Consider the following 21,567-nt stretch of genomic DNA (forward strand, 5'->3'; position numbering starts at 1 on the left):
CTCTTTTTCTTTCTCTTTCTTCTCTCACTTCCCTGCTGATTAATTCGTTAAAGCAGTGGCGGGTTTCCGGGGCTCCACCATTGCTGGGATGGGAAAAAAGAAACAATGGGAGGGAAGAAGGAAGGGACATTAAACCGTTGACCCTGAAGCCTGAAGAAAACGATTACCAAAACTTGGGCTTTAGACGGTTAAAATATGGGTCACTGTCTTATTGGGCCTACTTTAAATAGACTAATTCAGCCCGCTAGTTTTAATTCCTCGTACGTATAGTCTTTTTTTTTTTTTTTACCTGTTACTCTTGTTAATAGTCTTGTAGTTGTAAAATGGAATTAAATCTTCAGTTTTTCTATACATATAGATAATAGTTAAATCTCGTAAATATTTTCTTCTACAATATGTGTTTCTTTTCTTCTTCTTTTTTGAGAAAAAAATGTATTTATTCCTCAGTTTGTTATGATTACGATGGAGCAATACTTTTTATGTATCAGATCAGATCAGATAATAGACAAACCATAAGGGCTTGAAACTACAAAACAAAGTTAAGATGAAGCAACGCTCTTATTTATCATATAGTCTTAAAGCATTCCACGAACCACAAGTGCTCGAACTAAAAAAAAAAAAAAAAAGTTCAAGAAAAGAAGAGTCGAGATTATATGGTTTTATTTAGATCATGGAAAGAGCTTCCTCGACTATTCCTGCTTCCAAAACAGACATGAAACTATCAACGTTTCTTGCTGAGCAGTTTGAGCGAATCTCTCCTTGTGACCCCGTCAAGACACTCATCTGACCCATCTTGATCATCGCCACCGTGAAATGATCAAAAAACAGATCCTCATCGATCGCAAAGCTCTCCACAATACCACGTGTCCTCTTGTCCACGAACAGGTCCTGGTCGGACGTGAAAAGCCCTTGTCGGTTCATGAGATCAACATAGTACTTGTTGTCGAACACGTCAGGGCTCCTTATGTCGTTCACTTGCGTGTTGCTTGAGTTCGCTGTGGGGCACGTGCGTTTGAGGCTGTTGGCGAAGAACTTGTTCATGGTTGGGTCTTGGTTCGGGTAGAGCCGGTCCGTAAAAGACGGACAATGCGCAATTCCGATGGTGTGACCACCGGAAAGCGCAACTAAGTCGGTGATGTTGAGGTTTCTACTTTCAAAGTCGGTGATGAGCTGGCTCGCGTTAGCGAATGGTGGCGGTAAGTTAGCTAACGTCGTGTCCTGGCTTGCGAACGCTAGTGAGTCTCGTCGGCCAAGTGGCACAGCATAGTCTGGCCCTCCTGACTACATTGGTAAAAAAAAAAAATATATCAATTATAATATATCGTATTGGTTTATACTTTAAACTAAAGTTGCCGTAATTTTTCCAAGATATAATAAATATGAAAATGTGCGTAACGTATAAAAAGACATAAATAGAGTTTTGACTGGAGAGAGAGAGAGAGAGAGAGAGAGAGAGAGAGAGTTGGTTTACAAGGACGACGGAGTCACGAGCGGCTAGAGCGAGGATGTCAGAGCAAGAGACGACTTGACCGCAACGCTTGTGGACGATAGCACGGAGGTTATTGATGACGACAAAGGCGGCTTGACGTAGTGTCAGATTCGGGATCGATGATTGTTCTCCTGGTCCACTCGCTGATCCAGCTAGCAGCACTGATGCTTCACATCCCTATTTTTTTATTTTTATTATTATTTGTCGTTTATTCTCAAAATGAAAGCAATAAATGAAACACTATATTCAAGATTTTCCTCGATAGTTATGTTTCTGATCAGATTATGCCACGATTCAGTAAGAGGTGTTGCAAGTAACACTAAAAAATACCTGACAGTAGTATGAAGGGGAATACTGTATCTAATATTTTGTTTAATAAATTGGATACATAATTATTCTAAATAGGTACATGCATATTTTATACTAATAGATTAATAAGGGTATACTATCCATCCTCTGTTATATTTTAACCCCAAACGAAAAGAATAATTGGGACATCTCTATTATTCGTTTTTTTTTTTTTTTTGGCAAACATATTGGGACATCTCTATTATTCGTTTTATTTATGTTTTGAACCCTTGGGTCGAAATTCATTTATTTTAGATATTGACGACCTTCATTAAAAGAGACTCAACTAACCCACAAAAAGCGGGTAAATAGTATTTAATGCGACTGCCCTACTGTATTCAAGCCTATCCTAGTGCATGTGTTTGTACATCTATACTATTAGAAAAGAAGGGTGTAATCTAGTTCAACAATACAATTCGATAATATCTTTTGGTCATTTAACTAGTGTTTATACTTTTTACACTTTTACACTAAGAAAAGCTTTCTTCTAAAAAGAAGAGAAGAGAGAAGTGGACAAGTTGACAACCTTATTTCTATGTTCGTAAGACTTTCAAGGCGATGTTATGATTTTTCTTTAGGCTATTTCGGTCGGGATCATTTCAGCACGTGACAACATTTTAAAGTAAAATAATAGTCTAGGGCCACTAGGCTGTTTATGATTTTACAAAATTCATTTTTCTCCTTTTTTTCGGACAAACGACGCGGTTCCTTTTATATTTGTGTGGGTATACTTGCATATGGTTTCTTATCTTTTTTTTTTTTTTGCTAAATGATGGTTTCTTATCTTAATTAACAAACTAAATAAAAAATGTAATCACATACGTAGAAGTGATTAGATTAGGTTTAGAGAACATCAATAATTTATGTTTCTCTCTAGATTTTGATACCCGAAAAAGAATAAAGAGAAAAGAAGGAAAAAAGATGATAGACCTGAACGAAGCAGTCATGGAAATGTATACGGAGGATGGCTGCGGCTAAACCAATATCCCTCTTGAAGACTTTCTTGAGCTCCTTTCTGATGATTTTTTCGACTTTGGGACATGCTTTCTGGTAAAAGTTCCATGAGAGACCTTTCACTAGAGGAACATCGCCTCTCCTCGGCTTTTTCTTATTCTGTGCTTCTACCGTTGACAGAAGATTCAGTGCCACCACCATTAACGAGATCAATATCAGAAACGTGAGGACACGTGCTGAATAAGCCTTAGCCATTTTTTCTGATCTTGTTGGTCTTTCAATTACAAAGCTTTTTCTCTTTCTGTGCTTCTTGTTGTTCTTAGAATATAGTCATAGAAGGACTTCGTTTTTATAGGCAAATGTGGTCCTTTTCTGTTTTTTTTTATAATATATATGTTAATTAGTAAAACCAGAATATGACAGTCTTATTTTTATTTTTATTTAATGAATAGAAAGTCGTTTATTTATTTGAAAAATAAAAATATAAGTGGAAGTTTTGCGTTTGGTACGTAGGAACGGGATTTGGTTAATAAACGTAGCAATTATTTGTTAACCAAAAAAAACTCTTTCCATATGACAAGAAAATTATAGACTTTTTACAGTTTTGGGATCAAAGATTAAAGCAGGCATTTATCTCCAAAAAAGATTAAAGCAGGCATTTATCTCCAAAAAAAATTAAAGCAGGCATTTATCTCCAAAAAAGATTAAAGCAGATAAATATGTGCGAACCGTAACTAATTTATTCCACTGGCATTCACATTCGTGACATTGATCCAGTACCTATTAACCAAGATTCTTTCTAGTATATCAAATTGAACTTATTGACAAATGAAAATGTTTACAAACTTTAAATGTATAGACTGATCTCAAAAATAGAAAATTTTCATTATACTACTAAATAGTCGCGTGAAAATGTTTAACTTTTTGTGTATGTAACCAGTTGAAAATGTTTAGAAGAGTATTGTTTTTTTTTTTTTTTTTAAACTAGAGAAGGGTATTGTTTCTGTGAGACTGAACCCAAATTCGAAGAATCCTACGTGCTATTTTGTAGAAACTAAACATGTTAGTTTAAGAGTATTTTTTTAATTTAATATAAAATTCATTCAATAAAAAACCATTGTTACATCAAGTAATGCTTCAGTATTTTTAGACTGAATTTGAAAAAAAAAACTCTAAAGATTATACACTCGGTAATCTCTAGTTGAAAAAAGACTGTACACTAGTCTACTAGCATTAATTTCTTAATTAAGATTTTTTTTTTGTAATTGCGACAAAAATATAGCACGAACTATTTAACATTTCAACCAAGTTGTGCTCACTTAATAACTTAGTTTTATAGGTCCGAGAGGCGAAGAAAACACACATTTGAGCCAATTTAATTAGAAAGAAAGTAAGCGTCGATGTGGCTTTATGAAGAAACACTCAAGCCATGTAGAATCAAGAAAGTCACGCGCGCTTGAGTTGGCGTATTCGTTGAGTCAGTGGATCGTAAGTGGTTTATGAAGATTGTGACTTTTCAGAAATGGTGGGATAAGAGTTAAAGAGTGTGAAGTTTGAAAAATGTAATGCAAAGTGAGCATATGATTGTACATCAAACAAGTATGTTTCTTAGAAGTCAGAACCTGACATGTGTATGTGCTTGAGACTCTTTTAGTATGTGTTCGCCACGTTCCTCTGCTCTCTCTTTCCTATTATTAATTGGATATGCGTTACACCCAGAAATTTCGATATAAATTGGTATGTCTCCATGAATGTGTATGAACTTATGTGAAAAAAAATTTGGGCGAAAAGAGTTGGTTTTCTATAGTATATACAGTTTATACTAAGAAAATATATACATATATATAAACAAGAAAAAAATACAATATATATTTCAAAGCATGGTTTCAACCTCTCTTGCTGCCTAATTTTTGCTAAGGCCATAGGAGGGCGTAGACAGTAGTGGGCCTAGTACATGAATTAGTGGCATTGATCATTTAGTGACTTTGATACTCGTACATGAATTAGAAAAATTTACTACTAATTATTAGATTGAATTGTAATTAGCAGTACGTAGAACTCGATTTAAAGTTTAGTGATCTATATTTTAATAAAATCATTTTCATCATTCATTCTAAAGGATGATGAGTTCACGGTTTTAATTGATCTGGACCATGTACGAATGAAATTTAGAGGCACGCGTGGAGTTAAAAATTTATACATGATACCTGAGACTCAATCCATCTAGCTGAAAGCACTACGAGAATTATCTTATCGAAAATCATATATATATATATATCCGTATTCTAGAGCGAAGAAAAATTTAAATTGAGTAGCAGGTCAATCGCAGATAGATAACCTTTTTTTTTTGAAACACTGATAAATAACCAGATATCAATTCATGTTCATCTCTAGAAAAAATTGTGTTGTCTCTCTCCCTCCTGTCTTTCTTCTATTAAGTGGTTTATCCACATCTCTGTAAAGTTTTGAAAAGCTGGTATGAAATCTTAACAATTTCCAAAAAAAAAAAATTTGTTTTGTCAAAAAGAAAAGAGGAAAGAGCAGTGATTAAAATACGTCGCTTAATAGGTATGGTAGGTGTGAACACTCATGCAACTTTAAGATCAAGACTTTTGATTAAGTATATTTTGTATCTGGATTAATTAAATCTTTTATTATTCGGATTATTTACTGGCCTCCACTTGAAATTTTCAGGATTACTTTAGGAAGAGATGGATAAACTATAAACCCATATAATTAATTAATTAGCGATGATACAAATGGTAAATTAGCGGTGGACAGATTAGAGGTTGATCGAGAGAGAGTTGGAGTTGGGGAGGTTTCGTAAAACTGATATCACGTCCTCAATTTTCTCTCTCTATATATAGCTCAAACATTTCTTTACAAGTATATATTTTACTAATACAAGCAACTCTTAACAAAAAAGAAGAAGAAAAAAGAGTTAGCAAAAAAATACATATCATGTTTTATCCAAAAAAAAAACACATCATATGAATCATACATCATAAATATTAAAAATGCATTGTATGTATATGATAAGCTGTACTGAAGTCAAACTAGATAGTGTAGTGGTAAATTTTTTCCATACTTTAACCAAAAAAAAAGTAATGTTTTTCCATATAAGTTTTGTTCCTCCCGATTTAAGAAAAAAATAAAACTATCAAAAGTTTCGTGGAAAGTAAAAGGGTAAAAACGCAATTTCATTTTTGTAGCATGCATTCTCCGAAGGTTTTGGTGGAAATTGGAAACTGCCAAGTAATGATCAAAGGTAATGGCTTCAAGCATGCAAAACATATATTAAAGACCCCTTTAAGTTAAAAAGGATTATCATGGTCTTTGATTACATTATATAACATGCACATAAAGCTGGGTCAATAATAACTGATACGAAGTATAAAAAAAAGATTAACTTACACTGTAATATTAGACACTGATTCCTACTCTATTCTCCAACGGAAAAGAGCCGAAAGCAAATTCTATAATTACGCAAAATAAGACCCCTCTTCATTTTATTTCTAAAAAATTACAATTTGTACAAACTACTAGCAGCCCACGTTCCAAATTACAAAAGGTTGAATATAAAGTTGTACAATATAAAAAGACTAGATGAAGAAAAAGGCCAAAATGTTGATATTATATAAACAGAAGACGTAACAAAAGATAAAGAAACTAAAGGTAGCAGACTATTGGATCTTATTTGCTGAGTAGTTATTTTGTAGGTATAAATCAGAGATTAATTTATTTTAAGCATAGAATTATTCTACCATTCTAATTTATTCAATTGAAATAATGTCATACTTCAGACTCATTAAAACATCGGATGAATGAGTTACTTGACGGTTATATTTACGAATTTACTATGAAATGGTGAAAGTAGAAGAAACAAGAGAAAATGTAAAAAAAGTTTCAAACACTTTATCGAGTTTAAATAAAGAAAGACATGTAAACTAAATTAAGAACTTACTCCTGCACCTGATCAAATAAGACTCCTGGACCTGGTCAAATAAGACTCCTGGACCTAGTCACGACAACTTGGGCCCAATCGTGTACATGAGCGGTACGTAATAGCCTTTTTAATATTAGGGTTAAAATTTAAATTAAAAATAACTAATATCTAATCGTATAAGTAGAAGGGGACTTGATATTTTGGTTGCAGAGAAAATGCGTCTTGATCTCCACACAAGCTCTAGATAGTGTTGTTTTGTTTTTTTTTTTTTGTTTTTGATGAAGTGTTGCGTATTGTTTTTCCGAGAAACTTTTTTTAAGTTTTAACTGTAATGTCAGTGGATCAAACTAAAAATGAGGAGACCAAAAGTGTCTTTCTCTGATATAATACTAAGGTAGAAAATTTGAGGTTCTTAAAACGTTTAGAATAGTCAACCATAATTAATATTGACGTCGAAGATTCGAACCATCACCCCCACATTCGAAGATAACTCTTTCAACTACTAATAATCATTAATTGATTATAACTATCTAAATTATGAATTTTTGTTGTAAATGATGCGTTACAATATAATTTAAAACTCCATTTGCTATCTACTATAAACCCCAAATGTTTCAAAATTACTTATTTGTAAATCATACAAAATTAGCATAATATATATATATATATATATATATTAGTTAGTAACTCTCGTATAAATTAATACACGAACATGCTTTAATTAATCTGTATTTTTGCATGAACCGCAGTGGATTCTGGTCAAAACTAAGAAATTTTAGGTAGAATTAATTAGGAGAGAATTGCAATTGAGTCCAATACTTTTTGTTTTAAGGTTTCTATTTATATAAACCTCATCATAAACCCATTTTAATAGAAAATAAAAAATTCCTTTTTCTCATAAAATAAATCATTCTGATTTTAGTAAAATCCGTTTGAAGTTAAAGCACTTAAAATTTTCTGTCACTCTAACAACATATCGACAGCTAATATATTTTTAAAATAGTTTCTACAATTTGTTTTGTAAATATTGTAACACTCGTCTGACCAAAGACAAGACGCCTCTCAACAAATCTATCGCAAACTTCTTATTGGGATACGAATCAATTTTCTTAAGTATCTTCTAATTATAATATTTTTTTTTCTCTCATGTATATTGTCTGCCACTAATTAAATTAATCTGATTTCTGCTCAAAATTATTCTATTTTTTCCCTCAGTTGTGTTTTTAATGAATCTGGGAATTATAAACTTCCTTCACCGCATAATCTTCCTCTATAATTGAAATCAATTTTTAGAATACTATTTCGTTCCAAAGGAAGTTTGAACCCGGAACACTAAAAAATCAACCACTTTATATTATCACTAAGCCACCTCTTTAGTTTACACGTCGTGTTCCTCGATGAATTGTGGAAACCAACAAAAAAAAGTAAGTCACCTCGATTCGACTCATATGTGACAATAATAATTCAATATAAAAAAAAATTCCAGCTTGCTCTGTCTTCAGTTTATCTTCTAGTAGCTGTCTTCGGACTCCGCTATCTTCTCGCTTGTTTTTTCTCCGTTTTCTGTAAAAACCCTTCTACCAAAATACTTAAAAGTCTTCTAAACTCTTCTAGCAAAATGTAATCTAAACATTTAGTTACAAATCTGCCACAAAATTCGTTACAACAAAATTTTGTGGCAAAATTAGTAGCAAAATTACAAATTTTATTGTAGTAGTTAGCAAAACCGATCCTGAGTTAAACGGACTAAGTATAGTTTGCAGCCTTTTTTATTACTTTTGTTTTGCTCAAAGAGCCTTTCTTTATATAAAAAATGGTTTTAAATCTGATATATCCTTCTTTAGCATATTGATAAATCTGCAATATCCTTCTTTATATAAAAATGGTTTAAAAAGCTTTGAATTGAAAACTTCAAAAATGATTTTGATGTTTTCCATTATCATAAATTATACAAAATTATCCATTTTTTTATTAGCTTACAGTTTTTTCTATAAAAAAATCCACTCAAATTTGTAAGTTAGTAACACATAATACCCGTTTTATTGTTTTTTCAATTATATTTTTTTATATCATAAAAGTTCTAAAATAGAAATCCGGATGGTTTTTTGATTTAGACTGTTTTTGAACTAGACTGTAAGTTGTTTTTATTTTATGTTAGGTCATTATCCAAGAGTAATCATAGGATTGGCTAGAAGCTTTGGGTTATCATTATCTATTGATTCAGATTTTAGACGGAACACGACATATGTGAATCATACTTTATTCGGACACCTCTTTATAAGATTCTGAAATTGAGTTTTTGATTTTAAAAACTAGAGTGTGTTAGGGGTATTTTGGTAGGACCCTAACCTGAAAACAAATCACTCATTTTTTAATTTTTGATTTGGAATTGTATCTAGTCAAAAAAAAAAACATAGATTTGGGATTGTAATAAAAACCTTGAATACAGAGAAGAATATAGAGTGGCTGTCAACACGGGCAAACACGAAAAGAGCCGAAAGCTCAATGGAAAATAAAATTTACAATAAGCATACATAAAAATTTCGTACATCTAACTAAAAGTCGAGATCACTAACAAAACTTGAAATCTCCAAAAACAAAAACACAATTCGCTAAATTATTAGAGGATTGATAGTAGTCAACCGCTCAATATATTTCTCACACCGCACATTATAAAACGAATCGAGCCACGAGTAGAAGTAGATGACCAAATCAAATAAACCACGTTGAAGAATTGTTGTAAATTCTACTTTCTATGACAAATAAGATTTGCAAGCTCCACAAAATCCGACCAAATTTCGATCGAAATAACTGGACAAATAAATCAAAAACAACAAACTAGAGAGTGAGAAAAACTATATTGTACAGTCAAAACGACTGAACTTATACATCTGGCGTTAGTTATTTCATCCAAACCAAACCACTTTACTATAACATACACTTCAACAAGAAGACAACCAATAGCAAAGCAATGTAGATCCACCCAAGCTTAAAGAATGCCAACATCGGTCAGAAAAATTTACTCAAGCTCCAGACCGTGGCAAATCAGTAGAAACTGTTGGACGAAGAGAAATAAAGTTCAAAACTGATGTATTAATTAGTAAAAATAAATGTAGACTAAAAAAGCAAGTAATATTAGTTCATTTAGATATATCTGATAATACTTAAAAAATACTAAAATAGAAAAGAAAACTGTATCATACCTCCACAAGTCGAGCTTTACTGGTTTTATCCTTTTCACTTTCAAATGCATGAAGTTCAATTTGCAGAAAACATATGAGATCATCTTAATATACAGAAAATCCTATACAATCGTTTTCTTAAACCAGACGACTAAGCATTAATTGTGTAATACAAAGACTATCAAATTTATGTAAATTGAACGTGTTTAATATCTATATTAAACGAGCGAATTGCATTCGGTTTCTATTCATTTATAATCTCATAACACATGACGTGTTTTATTCTCATATATATCTTGTTTCTAATCGTTGTCAAATTTTGAAATTGTATATTTCTCATTCCGCTATTAGATATTTCATCCTCATTCCTAGTTGCACATATCGTTCGCCACCTATATGGCTATATCAAATAAATTTATTCTTTTAAATTCCATTTGTTCGTTTTTTCTTCTTATCAAAGTCCATCAACTGTTCAGCGGTATAACTAAATTAATATTTGCTATTTATCAAAAATAAGATCAATAAAAACGAAGAGCCTTAACGATAAGCATTATTGAAGTAAAGTATAGCATAAAATGTATAATATACTTATATGTTTTAAATAATTACTTTGGATGTCCTTATTCACACTGATCTCAAAAATTAGTGGGAAAAAGTAATTGTCATGATTTTGGTGGAAAAGAGGAAACAAATAATTTTTGTTTCAATTATAGTTTTTCCCAAATACGGCATATGTCCCACAATATATATTAGTGATGGAATCATAAATATTCCCTATTAAATAATACAAATAGAACGGAATAAAAAATCTAATACGTCCATATATCTTATTTAACTAAATCAACTTGGAGTTTGTTAAACATCAACTTGATGTACGGATTATTCTGTAAGCTGTGAAACCATATTGTGGATGGCTGGATGCTGCATCCTATTTCGCATTACTGAGAAATTTTATATATTAATTACTTCAGACCCTCATTTTTATCATTTTCTTTAAATTTCTGAATATTAATAATTAGGAAACATTGTAATTAATCACAGTGGAACACATTATTATTACTTAAAAAACGAATAAATGATAAGTAAATAAAATATTTTTAGAAATTATTTATTTTACAAGTATATCTGGAGGCTTGTTGCATCTTCCAGAGACGAACCTACGTTAAGCTATGGGGTCACATAACACAGGGTAAATTTGTATATTAATAGTTTTGCTGTATGTTAGTCAAGATTCTATATATTATTTGGTTTAATAATTCATGGTTTGACACCCTTCACAGAGTTCAATCCCAAATACATAGTTATTTTTCAATTATTTTTATGTTGGGTTATATATTATGAACCCCCTTAACTTTAATCCTGGATCTGCCACTGCCATTCTCTAGTAGTTGAGTTTACCGAGTTTTGCAATGCTGACTGCTGACTACCTTGTTGACTTATTTGTGATCGTTTTCTAAACATGATACTGATCAGTATCCAACCATTCTTGATCATTATTGTCGCTGAATGATCGTGTTTGAAAAGAATATAATAGTTTGTAAATAGTGTTGTTATAACCCTTGTTATAATACCTAGATTTTCGAAATAAAGTGGTGTATGTGGAGAAGTTTAAAATGCTTGGCTGGGCTACCTGTGTCGTATGTACTTATCTTTTTGTAATTAAATTTGAGAAAACTCCAAAATTATGTTTGATTAAGTTGAGAATTTTTAAGGATGGACGAACTATTAGGAAGTAATTTGTGGTCACGTGTGAATGAGAAAAAAATACAAAAAAAATATCTCTGATGATATCACGATCAGTAAACAAGTTCTCTGAACTTCTCGAAATTGCGCACTTGCTAGAAGACAAGAATGAAGCTTACGAGTTGAGAAATGGAATCGAGCCTCACTAACAATGGTGGTTTAAGCACTACATAGTCGAAATCAGACGAATATTAAGTCATGTGGGTTCACATTGTCAGGAATGAAAGTCTTGATACACAACAATGATGTTACATTAATTTCGTAATACCTTGATTTCTAAAAAAGTGGTGGTTCCATTTAAAAACCTTAAACAATTAATTGAACTATCTCTGTTACTGTGTGTTCATCTTTTCGTAATTATTACTACAAAATTCTAGTTAAACATATATAATTTAGAATAATTTAGAGATAGTTGATGGAAAGTGATTTTCAGTGTGAATTACAACAAAACAAAACATTGAGAAATATCATGTGATGGTATGAAAGATTAATAAATAAGTCTTTCAAATACTACAAAATAACACACCAACAATCGAATGAGAGTGGAACCCATAGTCTAGAAAAAGACATAAGATGAACGGGTGACGCCGTGACGGTCGAAGCGTTATCACCATTCAACTTCAAATTTATTATAAATCATGTTGAAAACGAGTTTATGATATCATTCATATAAATTAACAAAAGAAAAAATACAGAACGTCTACTTACACCAAATATTTTTTTGACAAGCAACAGTGGAAAGACTGATTTATGATTTATGCTTGGTCGTTCTAGCTTGCGGATAATGTTCTGATAAACAATCATATTCGCCATCCCCTAGGATCTACCAAACTTGTTGACCTCTTTATATTTTTTATCAGTCCTAATGCATATTGATATCGTTTTATCGAGTTAGAAAAGTATTTTATGCTAGTTACCGGTTTAGAGTATTTTAATCTATCATTAAAAAAAGTTCCCACTTCTCTGTTTATTTATATTTGTCATTTCTTAATCAACAAATTAAGACGACGTAGGTAATTAATGGATGGTAGTTCACAAGCTTTGATTTCGAATATCTATTCTTCAAGATATTGTAAATAAAATTTAAAATGAAGAAGAACTTAATTCTCAATCTTTGTATTCTTAAATAAATATTAAATATTAAATAGCATTACATGAAACCCCAATGGCTGACCAAGATCGCTTATGGTCAAAAGTCTCTTCGCAAGAATAAAACTTTGGACGTTGCCTTTAAATCTCTTATCTTTAATCTTATTGGAGACAGAAAAGTTTGTAATAATAAGAAAGCAGTCAAAATCGAACTAGATCAGGTCTAAAGTTAAACGTGACAAATGTGGATCCAAATATCATCGTTAAGAAGTGGACCAATCGGTTAAGAAATTAGATCAATTGGTTTAACCATTTCAGAGATCATTCATGCGACTAAGATGACATGATTTTTGTAAACCCGGCATAACTTTCTATCCGTTTATCGCTTATCGGAAGGATTCCAAAGCACTGCCAAGTGAAATTTGGACTAACCGGCTATCTAGTGTCCTATTTCAGCTTGATCCAACAATCAGAAGCTTGATCATCAAACTACATATTAATCTACTTGATGAAATATGCACAACAAATATCAAAATACATATTAAAAACAGTTAAAAGAATGCAACACATCATCAAACTATTTTTTTTTTTGAAATGAATGTTAAATTTATTCACACAAAAAAGTCTGTTTTACAATCTCTGCTTCTGTTTTTCGAGAAATTTAGAACTTCAAATAGAAGAAAAGAAAAACATCTAAACTAGCTAAAACGGAAAGTGTACCAAACAAATTCATGCTCTATTTGATTTGAGGGAATTGCTAAAAATAGACCACAATTTGAATGCAAATGCAAAAGTATATCCCAAATTCAACATATTACAAAAATAGGTCAAAGGGGTAAAGAAATTACTATTATCTCCTACATGAGTAAACAAAAAACGGAGGGCTCTATTATAATTTTAACCCTGCGAAGTCTGCAAATATTAATGAAGTCTGCAGAGCAGACTTATAAGAAGTCTGCTATATTATTAAATCTTATATTTAAAATTTAAAATTATATAAAAATAATTTAAACTGAAATTTGTTTCTAATAATTTAAATTCTTTGTTGCTGTAATCTTCTTTCTTGCTGCTCTCCATTTTTGCTATGTTCTTCGTTCACTTGAGTTCGGATCTGCAATCATCTACAACAAGGACCAAGCTTGGGACGACCACGTAAGAATCTGTCCCATTTAATTATTTTACAAATTTTTGTTGATTTCATCTTCTTCTAATGCTATTTTGGTCGTTTAATTATTTTACAAATTTGCATTTGACTTCAAATTATGGGTTATTTGTGCAAGTACCCCATTTGATTTTAGGTTGATACCTATTTTCTAAAACCAAAAATTCAAACCATAAACAAAACCCAAAACCAATATTCAACACCCCTATAAACAACCATTTTTCATTTTTTGCTTCTTTAATGGATCCTTGTTAATTGAGATGTTGATTACAGTCTATATTTCGGTATAACTATTACATGGTAAAATAGCATTTTTGTAATCTAACAATAAATTCAACATTACAATGATTCCTCTAAATATATATTTATTCTAAGAAATAGTCCATAATTAGTTAGGGGTTGTCAAAAATAAATAATTAAGGGTTGATATGAGTATAAAGAGCAACCTTAATTATCCTAAGGCATCTAGTCCTATCTTTTAAAGATTCAATGTGGATGGGAACATAAGTTTAGTGGTTGCTTCTTGTAGATTTAGTTATTTACAATATCGAAGTTGTATTTTCCCTTTGTTTTCCCACTTTAAATTATTATCCTTCTCACACTTCTATTAAGACTATGTAAGATATTTGGGATATCATAGATTAAATCCAAAAATTAGGATATTTAGAGTCTCTGGTTTTAGATCTGGGTACTTTGATTGAAAGATTATGATATCTGACTTCGTAGCCGTAATTTTTTTTTTGAATATGTTAGAGTGTTGTTTCTAAAATAACTTAAATCTGATAAGTATAGCTAAAAGAGCCCTTCATGGTATGGAATCCTATTAGGTTTAGATTTTTTTGTTTGCATAATCCTATTAGAATCAGGTTTTGAAACACTATAAATGGATTTTAAGGGTTTATATTATTCATTCAAACAATAATAATAAAGATCCTCAAAACAGGAATTTGCTTCAGCACATTTTTTTCTATTGTTTTCAACTTTTTAGTCAGTTTCGATTCGCTCTAATTCTCAATATAGAGAGTCACTGATTTATTCTTGTCTAAACCAGAAAATAATTCTGCTAGGTTTTGTATGTTGGTAATCAGGATTAAAATTGATTTGGATCACCATCAAAAACCTTAATTATATTGTTTTATTATTTTTTTTCTAAGATGCATATATTCGAAGAAATAATTGGTTCGAATGGCTACTAAGATGCATATATTTAAGTTATCTCTACATAAGCTTATAGTTAGACTGAAAGCATGCATTAGAATAAATAATATAGAAATAAATAAATAAATTTAGGGAGTGGAGAATCAAAAAAAGCTTTATGCCCCTACAAGACAAGAAAAACTACCCATGTGTCAATCATAGATACGATCTTGAAAGCCAATTAGCGCAAAGATTCGAGGTAGCAGATCGAACACATACTTTCTGGGTTTTGCATGTTTGATGCATTTTGATTTGAAAAAGATTCTTCTATTTTTTGTATTTAATTAAGATTCTTCATTTTACTCTCTTCTCATATACTTAACCTGACCTATCAATCCATCACCTCCTCATAGAGAGATACGTTTCCCCTAATTCTCCCTCTTTCTTAGAAAAAATCGTTCAAGAAGTCATTAGTACAAATCTAAGATTAGAGTTTCTATTTTGGGAGTATTGCAATAATTATGTAGTGTCCTAAATACATATTTGACACGAATGAATTAACTAGATTTCAAATTATTAGAAATTTCCGTGAACACCATTTTATGTTGTAATGGCAAATGAAAAAACAATTATAGAGGAGTCATATTTTAATAGTACTTTGACGTAGCTAAGAAAATAATGATCATACTTTTTAGTTATGGATTAATTTTGTAAAGATTAATTACATTAATAAAAGGGAACAGATATACTCTTACATTAGCTAAATAAAATAAAAAAAACTTAAGTGCTAAAGGCATTTAATTAGTCCATCGAAAGACGATTATGCATTCTATATTTGATTAAATCCAACAACTTCTTCATGGAGGGATCTAAACTTGATGGTGTGATTTACGCTGGAAAAAAGTACCAGCGTGAAACTGTTTTGCTAGAGGCCCTGACTGGCTGACTCCAGACTGGTTTGGCACTACAGATGTATAATCATTTTATGGAGATATTTAGTCTGAAAAACTTTCATTAGTAATTAAGTAGGCACGTGGCACACCTAAGAAAAAAGAGGTCGAAATCAAAATTTCTAACGTAACATTTGCTCATATTCTTACTGTATTAGTTTTTTTTTTTTTTGTCAAAGTCGCTCACATTATTTTTATTTTTTAGGTTTCATTAGTTAATGTGTCACAAATTTTGTTTGCTAGAGCTACCAAATGGTCCAAATTCTGATGACCAGCTATGAATGTTACTATATATATATATTCCAAGAAGAAGTGAGTTGAAAACCCCGTAAATGCTGAAGTAGAATAAGATTCAGGAGTTTGTCACGTAGACAAAGGGCAAATCAAGATGGCCAAAAAAACATTTAGAAAGGGAATAACAATGAACTTAAACAATTAACAAAATAATTATTAAACTAAAGAAATACACATAACAAATAAAAAGCTACATTGGAACCTAACATGGGCAGGTCATTGGTTCTCCACCACGATGAGATGCACATGATACCCTCTTTAAATATTGACTAATTATGCTTAATGACCATCACTTAGTTCTATTGGTTAAAAAATGGGTTAAGAATTCCACGTTGATAAATATGAGAAACATATACTCCCTCCAGATTTATTTAGTTATCGTTTTAAGGTTATACACACAGATTAAGAAAATATTAATTGTTTTAGTTTTTAATATAAAAATATCATTAATTATCTATTTAAACACAATTCAACCAATAATAAAACAAATTGTATAATAAAAATAATCATAAAAAAATAAAAAACTAATAAATATTAAATTGAAAATTGAAAACGACAACTAATTTAAAACAAACAAAATTCTCTAAATCGACAACTAATAAAAAACGGAGAAAGTAATTGATAAGTACTTATATAACAAATACTTTCTTCATTTCACAATAACTGATGTTTTTAAAATGTTTCAAACTATACATATTTTGAACTGTTAATGCAAAATTAATTGGTTTATTTGTTTTTGACATTGTATTAAAAGATCATTTTAATATTGATTAAATTGTGTTTAGGTGTATAATAATTAATATTTTAATTTTAAGAAAAAATGAAAACTTAATTCAATAATCTGTGTACAATAATCTTAAACATTACTTATAATAAAAAGAAAGGAGTAGAAGATATAAATTATTCTTATAATTAATATTATCAATTGATTTGAAATGAAATTTTACTTATCTTTGACATATCATTATTTGCATTGATTTGAGATAACATATATTAAATTGGATTTCTGTCAGCTATAAGAATGTTGGTCTTTTGATAGGTATCTTAGAAATCATACATTGATAAAAATGAGAGACAAACTAGATGATGGTGGGTGGGAAACAGAAAAATTCATTTTAAGAAAATATACGTTTAGGATTGTGGTTATATATATACGCGATGAAATTTGATACTAATTATTAAAAATGTGATTATAAAAACTAAACAAATTTTTTTTTGTTAAAAAATTAAGATTTATACTAATTTTCAAATTTTTTACAACAGAGAACGAAAAACTAGAAAAATTAACAAAAACGACAAGAATATAACAGGGAATGGAGCCAGCTAAGAAGACTATTTTAGTATAGTTATAAGAAAACACTTGAGAATATAATTAATTAATTAAGTTAATGCTAAACGTACCTAATTTTCTGGGATTGGAAATTCATTTGGTATAGTGGTTTATTAAAGGTTAGTAGTGCTTATACAATATGTTTGGAGTTCGATTTTGAATGAGTGTAAGATTATTGGTCGTTCATAATTTTGATCCCGTTTGAAAAAAATTGCACATACATCAGTTAATGGACAGTTAAAAAAAAAAACGGAGTCGAATGGCATTTTGGAACTCAGTTTTCTTACATTGGTATAGTCCTTTAAGTTTTCTTAAATTAATTTGGTATAGTGGTTTGTTAAAGGTTAGTAGTGCTTATACAATATGTTTGGAGTTCGATTTTGAATGAGTGTAAGATTATTGGTCGTTCATAATTTTGATCCGTTTGAAAAAGATTGCACATACATCAGTTAATGGACAGTTAAAAAAAAAACGGAGTCGAATGGCATTTGGGAACTCAGTTTTCTTACATTGGTATAGTCCTTTATGTCACAATATTAGGCAAGGTACACGTCGAGTCCAACATCTCTCTTGTGTCAATAGTTTTTGCTTACTCACAAGTTTATTTCTCTTTTCTGCCTTCTCAATTGACATTCTTCACCATATATTTACTTAAAAATACCCAATAAAAAATATCCCTATCAAAATAGAAACATATGTGGATTACTGAGATAGTATGGTTTTGTAAGAACTAGTGCATGTCATATCATATGTCACATCGGATGTAAGCTCAATCAATCACATATAACCTAGGAAATAATTTTATACAAGCTAGATAGGAAAGGGCTAGTACAATACAAACCCATAAAATAACAAACAATACTTTAGATGGAGCTTTCGCATGTAAAGCTATATACTTTGTATGAATGCATATTTAACATATAACATATAAGAGAAAAGGAGGCTTGTGTGGAGCAGAAAGGTGCTTTAAGGAGCAGAGAACTGAGTGGGAGAATCTGTTAATGGTGATTATATATAAAGAGAAAGGAGGTTCATGAGTTTGGTCATAACTTGAAAGTTTTCTCCCAAGAAAAAGACACCAAATAGTAAGTGGGTAACCTCGAAGCTAGTTCAAACTAGTGGGAGGTTGTTCCACGTTCTAAGTTCACATCCAAATCCGAATTTAATCACAAATTGAAACGTTAAATCGTCAGATAGAGATGGCTCGTGGAAAGATTCAACTGAAGAGGATCGAGAACCCGGTTCACAGACAAGTGACGTTTTGCAAGAGGAGAACCGGTCTTCTCAAAAAGGCTAAGGAGCTCTCTGTGCTCTGCGACGCCGAGGTCGGTGTAGTGATCTTCTCTCCACAGGGCAAGCTCTTTGAGCTCGCTACTAAAGGGTATTATTATATATATCTTATACTTCATATTTCTATTTTTGGTTTATATTAATTAAGCTTATATATGTATGTGAATTTGATTAAAAACCAGAACAATGGAGGGGATGATTGATAAGTACATGAAGTGTACTGGTGGTGGTCGTGGTTCTTCTTCTGCTATTTTTACTGCTCAAGAACAACTTCAACCCCCAAATCTTGTAAGTCTCTCTTTCCTAGTTCTCTTTCATTTTTCTTTATTTATTTAATTAATTAATATTTATATCGAAACTTTCTCTTTGATTTTTGGGATTAAATTGTTGAATCTTTTTCGTTTTTATGCATTTTTGGGTTAGCTAGTCGGCGCTCAGTGCCTCATAAGTAATTTTTAATCCCTTATTGGCCATTTTGTTCTTCTTTGTTCTTTTATAGTAATATTTTATTCTAATATTCAGTTTGGTAACACGTGTTGACATGCAAACCGAAACTCTGTTGGACGTTGTTAATTGATTTGAAACTAAAATAGTCAGTAAGTTAGGTAGGGCACCTGATTCCGATTCTACATGAAATTAATAGTTATTGTGAAGTAACATTCAATGCACCTAGCTCTCCCATTCTCCGAATTATTAATTTGTCGAAACTCTCTATCGTGGAACGTTGTACTAGTATAGAGTAAAACCAAAAACAAGTCAAAAAAGAAATTTTTTTTTTTTGGTCGAAACAAAAAAGAAAAAAAGAAAAAGAAAAATTTGATAAAGCAAAACAAGTCAAATTACTTACTGTTAAAGTAAAAGATGCTTTGGAGACAAAAATACACATATCTATCACACTTTAAAATGTTTGTATCTTTAGTTATTTAATCACTGTATATTTCGAACGAAGTTGTAGTATTGGTTTACAAATGGGATCAGCACAACCTTTTGATAAAAGTTTCCCCGAACACTTTACTTTGCCCTAAACTATTGTCATTGACACGCTCTGAACTATTTATTTTTTGGCGCAAATATGTATATTTACTTTTTAGAATAAATACATGTACGGAGACGGTCAATAATTGGAACCCAACATTTTCAAATTTTGTACATTCGCTTTATGATACTATATATATACAAGTAGTAGAAACATTGAAAGGAAAGTGTATTTTCTAGGATCCGAAAGATGAGGTCAATGTGCTGAAGCAAGAGATTGATATGCTTCAGAAAGGAATAAGGTATACATATTAATTATTTACACAGTATTTCCTAACTAAATTGACTATAAATTCATACATATACGCATGTTATAATAATTAAAATGATTTCAGGTATATGTTTGGAGGAGGAGAAGGGGCGATGAATCTTGAAGAACTTCTTTTGCTTGAGAAGCATCTTGAGTATTGGATTTCTCACATTCGCTCAGCTAAGGTATAAACGTGCATACATACATGTACAATCAATATGTTAGGCAGTAGGCAGAGTGAATATAAAATACTGATCATGATAAGAAAGGTTTACATATTTCTATTTAAAACAATGAATAAGTTTATATGTAAATTTTGCAGATGGAGATTATGCTTCAAGAAATTCAGTCTTTGAGGAACAAGGTAAAGCACATAAACATTTAGCTTTATAAAAGTTAATAATGTGATTTTGGTTTATAAAACTGAATACAAAAAGTGAAATTTACATATGTTTTACACTTTTTTTTGGTGAATGAAGGAAGGGGTTCTCAAAAATGCCAATAAGTATCTCCTCGGAAAGGTAACACAAAAAGCACTATAATTAACATTCTTATCATAAACACATTTTATGAAAATGGAGATCTATCAACATAATTATATCAAAATGTATCTCTTGAATTAGTCACACTAGCTATCCCGATGATCTTTAAATTGCTTTGCCCTAATGATTTGCTTTATTATTATGTTGGATTCATGCAGATAGAGGAGACCAACAATAGCATATTAGATGCTAACTTCGCAACTGTGGAGACTAACAACTATTCTTATCCGCTAACCATGCCGAGTGAAATATTTCAGTTCTAGACCTATGGATATTTGAAGACTGTGTCTTACGAATTCAAATAATCTTGGTAAGTATAATTAGTGCTGTTAAATCACACAGAAGTATAATAAAGCCCGTGGACTCTTGTTTTTAATTTGTTTGTATGAGCAACGAAATGACTACAAGTGTGGTGTGTACGTAAACGCTATCCAGTTTCTATCTATGTTTGGATTTTATGGATTATTTGCTTTGGGTTTCATTTGAGGAAACCTAGCCTCTTTTTTCAGTGTATTTACATTGTTATCCATGATGAAAAGTCTAACGTCTAATAATGATATAGTCTAGGGATAATAGAATTTCAACACAAATCGAAATTTATTTGACTCGATTGCAAAAACTGAAAATGTCATGAAATTTGAAACAAATCGCAGATGCGGAAACTTTTTGTGTCTAAACATACGATTGGACTATAGTACCGGTTGTGGCAAAAGAGGACGACTACCATTTATTGGGTCCCAAGTATATAGTATATCCTTTTATCACAGAATCTGAGAAGTCAAAATAGTATCAAAAGTCAACCCTAAAGTTATAGACCAAGAATCAA

The 21,567-nt window shown here is 31.0% G+C and overlaps 2 protein-coding genes across 2 annotated transcripts; one reads left to right on the plus strand and one right to left on the minus strand.

Annotated features, from left to right (window-relative positions):
- Positions 1-539: 539 nt before the first annotated feature.
- On the minus strand, positions 540-3,106 carry LOC18009218 (peroxidase 12). The gene is made up of 3 exons (XM_006390694.2): positions 2,768-3,106; positions 1,472-1,666; positions 540-1,281 (listed from the first exon to the last, which is right to left on the minus strand). The coding sequence occupies exons 1-3, from the start codon at positions 3,044-3,046 to the stop codon at positions 664-666; spliced, it is 1,092 nt and encodes a 363-aa protein (XP_006390756.1). The 5' UTR covers positions 3,047-3,106; the 3' UTR covers positions 540-663.
- Positions 3,107-18,667: 15,561 nt separating this feature from the next.
- Positions 18,668-21,096, plus strand: LOC18009224 (agamous-like MADS-box protein AGL12). The gene is made up of 7 exons (XM_006390695.2): positions 18,668-19,005; positions 19,097-19,202; positions 20,130-20,191; positions 20,285-20,384; positions 20,522-20,563; positions 20,679-20,720; positions 20,900-21,096. Exons 1-7 carry the CDS (start codon positions 18,824-18,826, stop codon positions 21,002-21,004), a joined length of 639 nt encoding a protein of 212 aa, XP_006390757.1. The 5' UTR covers positions 18,668-18,823; the 3' UTR covers positions 21,005-21,096.
- Positions 21,097-21,567: the final 471 nt, after the last annotated feature.

Source organism: Eutrema salsugineum, unplaced genomic scaffold, assembly GCF_000478725.1.
Source record: "Eutrema salsugineum unplaced genomic scaffold, Eutsalg1_0 scaffold_9, whole genome shotgun sequence".
Classification (NCBI taxonomy): Eukaryota; Viridiplantae; Streptophyta; class Magnoliopsida; order Brassicales; family Brassicaceae; genus Eutrema; species Eutrema salsugineum.